This window comes from Triturus cristatus, chromosome 10 (assembly GCF_964204655.1).
Source record: "Triturus cristatus chromosome 10, aTriCri1.1, whole genome shotgun sequence".
In the NCBI taxonomy this organism is placed as follows: Eukaryota; Metazoa; Chordata; class Amphibia; order Caudata; family Salamandridae; genus Triturus; species Triturus cristatus.
The window spans coordinates 821,144,757-821,150,620 of record NC_140593.1 but is presented as its reverse complement, the minus strand read 5'-3'; the positions used below and the strand labels follow the sequence as shown (position 1 = coordinate 821,150,620).

General features: G+C 45.5%; 1 protein-coding gene across 1 annotated transcript; it reads left to right on the top strand.

The window, feature by feature from the left end:
* The first annotated feature begins 1,288 nt into the window (after window positions 1–1,288).
* On the top strand, window positions 1,289–5,109 carry LOC146790075 (hemoglobin larval subunit alpha-like). The gene is made up of 3 exons (XM_085628432.1): window positions 1,289–1,440; window positions 2,854–3,058; window positions 4,779–5,109. Exons 1-3 carry the CDS (start codon window positions 1,346–1,348, stop codon window positions 4,905–4,907), a joined length of 429 nt encoding a protein of 142 aa, XP_085484558.1. The 5' UTR covers window positions 1,289–1,345; the 3' UTR covers window positions 4,908–5,109.
* Window positions 5,110–5,864: the final 755 nt, after the last annotated feature.

The following is a 5,864-nucleotide window of genomic DNA, read 5'->3' as shown; positions in this document are numbered from 1 at the left end:
CAGGTTCTGGATTGGTTCTACTTTTCCTCTCTGAATTCCTGCCTTGGATTTTGATCATTTAAAAACAGTGTGACTAAAAAAGTAGAATTAATTTACATAAAGGTACCAGCCTAAAAAATATATAATTATGCAAATGCACATTTGTGTTCCGTTTGTCCATACATCAGTTGACACTAATTCAGTTGGAAATCATGCATGGGTGTAATGTTACACATGTATGAACTCCTAGCATTCTATGACTTGCTGAGATTTCCAGGATAACTTGACTTTGTTTGTTAGTGAATTTCGTTAAAGTTCGAAATGTGCTCCAATGGTAGGAGCAATCCTACTGGAGGAATTTCTGACCATTTCCCCCTTCACGTGTATAGGTTGAGCTCATGGAACCCTGCAGAATGTCCCACCTGACTTGAACCTTCTGTGTGAATGTCTTATAATTTGGGGAGGTCATTTCTTGCAGGTAGGTGTTGCGGTATGGACCAGATGCAGTAATACATTCACACTCCGGTTCCACCCCTCAGAAAAAAACAGCATTTATTACTACAGTCTGATTCTCCCCTTTTCGAGCTGTGAAACATGGAATTTTTTATTTTTTCCCCACACAAATTCGTAGTAATTTGTTTGCGGAAAGACAGCAAAATTGTCCACGAATTATAATGTCTAGTGGGCACAAACTCCGGTCTGCATCTGAATTAGAAATACTCGAAAAAGGTCTTTGATCGGTAAATATTCCTTCTTTGTATTTAAACCAATGTACTATAACATGAAACTGTAAGAAACCCAGATGTCACCTTTTCCTTAATGTTTGTTCTTTCTACCAACCCGGCTTGACCTATGCTCCGTGTAAGCACATTTAGCAATGCTAATGTATATTAGCATGCACATACATTTTGTCATCTTCAATGTGAGCACAGCACCGAGTAAGACCTCAACGTGCCATATTCTCTGTTACCAGAGTGAGCATTTTTTCAACTGCAAGCCTTTCCAATTATTGATGAAAGTAAATTGTTAATAACAAAAATGACCTAAAACAATATAAAATTGCTTCAAACACATCTTTGAAATTCCAGAAATGTCTTTCTTGGTCAAGTTAATGAAGCAACCCTCAGATTAGCCCTTTTTTGCAGGTCATTCTGAAAAGATACACCTGCTCCCTGCCAGTGCTTCAGGGAGATAAGATAGCCCCGCCTCCTTGGGTGGAACCCAAAACTGGCCAATCACGGTGGAAGGCTGCCAGGCTCCTCGGCCCCCTTCCCCTTTAAAAGGGGCCCTGTCCAGCACACAGCACCGACTGTCTCCAACTTCCATCTCTTGTGAATCCTGAGCCCGCCAGCACTCACCGCTCAAGATGGTTCTGTCTGCTGAAGATAAGGCCCTGGTGGTCGGCCTCTGGGGGAAGATCTCCGGCCACTGCGATGCCCTCGGGGGAGAAGCCCTGGACAGGTGAGGACTATGGAGAGGGCCATTGAGACCTTCTCGCTCTCTCTGTGTCTAGTATGGGGTGTAAATATTTAAAGTAAGATCGATCTATATGATGGGCATGCAGTTGTGTTTAGTTTTTTACTTCTCTTATAAAAAGAGACAGTCACATCTGGGGCTGACTTTTGCCTCGTAGCAATTTCCTATTGACGCGTAATTGATTATTCCCGCATTACCAACAGTTAGACCAGTGCCTAAACCTGCCTGAGTTCTGCTCATAGGGTGTGTGCGCACTGACCGTGGTCTGCTCCTGATAGACAATTATGAGCCCTATTTTGTTAAGGCGGCTCGGCATGTCCACATATATGGGGTTCACGCCGGCGGATGAGTGTACATAGACCTCAAACTGATGTTTGCTATTAGATGCACCATCTTGGCTCCAACATTGGTGCACCTTCCGGGCACACCTGGCTGTGTTCTGATTTAGACCATCCAGGGAGCTTGGATGTGGGCTTGTCTTAGACGAGCACACAGAGTTCTCAGTGTCTCCACCAGCAGAGAACCAGCAGTGAACCAGCAGCAAAGCTCTCCCTGTGCTTTACAGATCTTTGCCCTGTTTGCAAGAAGCAATGTAGGCAAAAGGGGCAGGGTACAGCCGGGGCTTTTACTGGACAGTTCGCAGTCCCTTTACACATGGTGGGGCATCTGTATGGAACACAGAACATGTCACTGGGACAGCTGAGAAAGCAGAAGGTGAGTTAAAGCAGATAGCGAGACTGGTAAGAGGTTAATACTTTGGGGAGGTGGTATGAGTGTAAGGCTCATGGACGAAGTGGTAAGAAGTTATTCCTTGTGTGAAGTGATACATGGTTAGTGTGCATAGAGGAGGTGACTGTGGGGGGGGAGGGGGTTAGATCCCATAGGGGTAACCGTTTTGAACCTACAGTAAAGTAGAAATTGGATACAGCCCCGAGAGGGATTAGTAAAAGGTTAGATCCTATGAGGGTTAAGAGTTTGGGTTGGAGCCCAAAGGAGGATTGGAAGAGGTTAGAAGCTACGAGGTAAGAGTTTGGAGCCTTCGGGGCAATGGTAAGGGCTTGCAAGTCACGAAGGAAATGTTCAGAGATGATGGCCCACAGGAATAAGAGGTTAGAGCAAATGGATCGTTGTAATTATATGCTTTCTAGTTGATTATCATTTTTGGCCAAAACCTTTAGCCAACAACTGGCATTTTCAGGTCCTGACCTTTTGTTACGACTTTAATCTTTTCCTACATCTCTAGTGATGCCCGAAAACACATTTAGTTCAATTTTTGCCACTGCAATAGCCATTTGTTATATATATTTGCTGTCTAAAGTAACAGTGCTGGATAGAAAATTGATGTGAGTGTGCTTTTTAGTGCATTTTTTATTAAAGTTGATATGTCCTTTTTTCCAGGCTGTTTGCCAGCTTCGGTCAGAGTAGGACCTACTTCAGCCACTTCGACCTCAGCCCGGGCTCTGCTGACGTGAAGCGGCATGGGGGCAAGGTCCTGGGCGCCATCGGCGAGGCAGCCAAGCACATTGACAGCCTGGACCAGGCCCTGTCTAAACTCAGCGACCTGCACGCCTACAACCTCCGCGTGGACCCCGGAAACTTCCAGGTGAGGCAGCATTGAACAAGTATGAATCTGTTACAAAACAGTCCTTCATGGGTAGGACTTTAATATTTTTGTTATCATTCTAAAATTGCACAGCTTTGCTTCTCACATACTTCAAGCGTCTATATTGGCGTTTGTTTTGAATGTTTCTCAACCATGACAGATTGTAAGGGAGTATACAAACAAAGTGTCTGCCTGCCCCCTGTAAGAAGTCCATTTTCTAAAACTGAAGTGTCTTGCGTGGCGCTGTACATTTACACGGCAGCAAGGCATCCATATGGGTTATGAGGCCACGCCCCCCACCATTTTCCCAGCAAGAAGAATGTCTGTCAGGCTGAGCAAAGGTCAGCGTGACAGACACTCTTCTTGTTCACGTCAGGCAGCCAGGAGTAAGACATGCGCTTAAGGATCCTGCTCCTGGCCGCCTGATCTGATCTGATCTGTGCCAGGCTAACGTTTTCACAGCCCTGCGGGAGTGACCTCCTCAGCCTGGCAAGAGTTCCTTGAGGTCTCCCCCTTACAAGGAGGGGGGGTGCCACTGATTGCCTTGGACCTGGGCGCTTCAGTTTTAGGCCTCGAAGTGCCCTGGGCTGAGTGTCAATCAGTGACACCTTGTCACAGAGTGGGGTGGGGGTCAGCAGTCTCACTGACCCCATTCCATCCTGTGAAGGTTGAGGGACTGCCGACTCAGGAAGGCAGCAATCCCAACCCTCTTGGGACCTCCGAGGTGTTCCTCTGTACAGGGCAGTACTTTTTTTTTTCTTTTGTGTGTTTGGTGCATGCGTGCATGTATGTATAAATGTATGTGTATTTGTTAGTAGGTGTTGTCAATGGTTGTGTGCGTGCATTTGAATGCATGGGTGTGAGTTAGTATGTATGTGTGCATGGGTGGCCCCCCACCCCCTTCCTGGTAAAATGACCAGCCGCAACCATATTTACATGGTATTGTTACATTTGATCTACATGGAATGGATTTAGTTAATCAGTGATTAGCTTGGAAATCTAGCATAGATCTAGCCTTCTTGGATCTAAGTTGGACATCGCTGCCATAATAAATGTATGAGCTGTGACCAGTCGGAGACGGGGCTTTCAGTTTCAGAGGATCGAACAAAGTTCTATTGGGCGACTGTTGATTTTATCGTTCTTATTTCTCTTAACGACAGAGAGTAAGGGAAGTGGTACCACAGGAGTACTACTTTACTACTATGAAATGTCTTTGTGAATTGGCCTTAAAATGTTCAACTCCCCATTAGTTAAAGTGCAAAGAGGGCACAGTCCTGCCTATCTGCGCCAACTGTATCAATGGATTCCCATTTCGGAAGTTTTGGGGCAAATTGACAAAGGCATGAGAGTACGTAAAAGAATACTACATGAGAACTTTTTCACATACTTCACGATAACTTTGTTCTTTCTGCTTTCTTTGATTGAAAGCCAGTGCTAAATCTTAGTTAGTGGCGAGGATAAGCCATTGGACACAGTGAGAAATACAGTTGCTTTTTTAAGGAATTGCCATTCCTGTACTTTCAATGAAATGTTATTGTTGCTGAAAATAAAATAATACTTGTATATGTTTAAACCAGTCATGTTGGACAGAAGCTGAGACTCGCCGAAGCTTGTGAATTTGGAATTATATTACTGGTTTCTCTTTCCATTTTAGTCCAGTATTTGTCCTGCACGTGCTCCCTGGGTGGTGGTATTCACTTTCTGCTTTGTTCTCTTTCAGATGCTCTCTCACTGCATTCAGGCTACACTGGCCGCACACTTCCCTGCTGACTTCACCCCTCAGTGCCAGGCTGCCTGGGACAAGTTCCTGGCCGCGGTGTCTGCTGTCCTGACCTCCAAGTACCGATAAACTGTGTACTCAGCGCAGGAAGACTGTCAACAGAGATCACAAGATGGCCGCCATGATGATACACATAGAAACCAGTGGGAAGCTTGGAAATTGCATTATCAGTTTACATGCTATGCATCAATTGATACTTCTTGATCCATCAGGCCCTGTCACTCGTTTATTTTGTAACATCTTAATAAATATGAACAACTTTCTTCATTGACCTCCGGCTCTAAATATTGTCTAACTTATTCATGTATGTGCTATTTTATGGTATAAGACTTGTGTTGTTTACACGGTTCCACGTCTCTGTGGAGCAATGCTTCTACATAGGGAATTTGGGCCTTATTTACAAGAAAGTGCTGCAGCTCAGCACCTCAAGCCCCTTGGCTGCACCACAGGGGCGTAACACAGGCCCCGCATCCCCCGCAGGTGAGGGGGGCCCCAAAGCTCCAGTGGGCCCCCTCAGCACTACACTTCGGCTGGGGAGCTCCTGATAGAGTCCGGAGGGGGCACCTCCACGTACCTTGCAGGGGGGCCCCCTCAATTATCATTACGCCACTGCTGCACCACGCTGCGGCACTTTTAGGGCACAGGGATGTGTCATATCTACAAGGATATGAAGGATCGCTTTGTTCTCCCCTGAACTGGTGCACAATTATCTGCCATGCGATGACGCAGTCACCCTTGCACCATGGTGCAAGGATGCCTGCGTCACGGGGAATGATTGTTTTATGCAGGAAGGTGTCTCTTCCTGCACATAAACAATCTGAAATGGCGTTGTTCAACTTCTATGTGTGCTGCATTAAAACACAGAGAACTTGTAAAACGTGATTTTTTCTAATGATTGTTTATGGGCATATAGCTGGATATATTAAACCAGCAGAGTCCTTTTGAGATTGTAATGGACATATGAGGCAGCTGCTGGACATAGCCAATCACACTGAATATAAAGGTCTGCGCTGGACATATGAGCCT

Bases quoted from the DNA above. Each gene is read 5' to 3' on its own strand.
- LOC146790075 (XM_085628432.1), top strand. From the start codon at position 1,346: ATGGTTCTGTCTGCTGAAGATAAGGCCCTGGTGGTCGGCCTCTGGGGG. The intron at 1,441-2,853 runs GTGAGGACTATG...CCTTTTTTCCAG, and splicing joins GGGGGAGAAGCCCTGGACAG to GCTGTTTGCCAGCTTCGGTC. The intron at 3,059-4,778 runs GTGAGGCAGCAT...GTTCTCTTTCAG, and splicing joins TGGACCCCGGAAACTTCCAG to ATGCTCTCTCACTGCATTCA.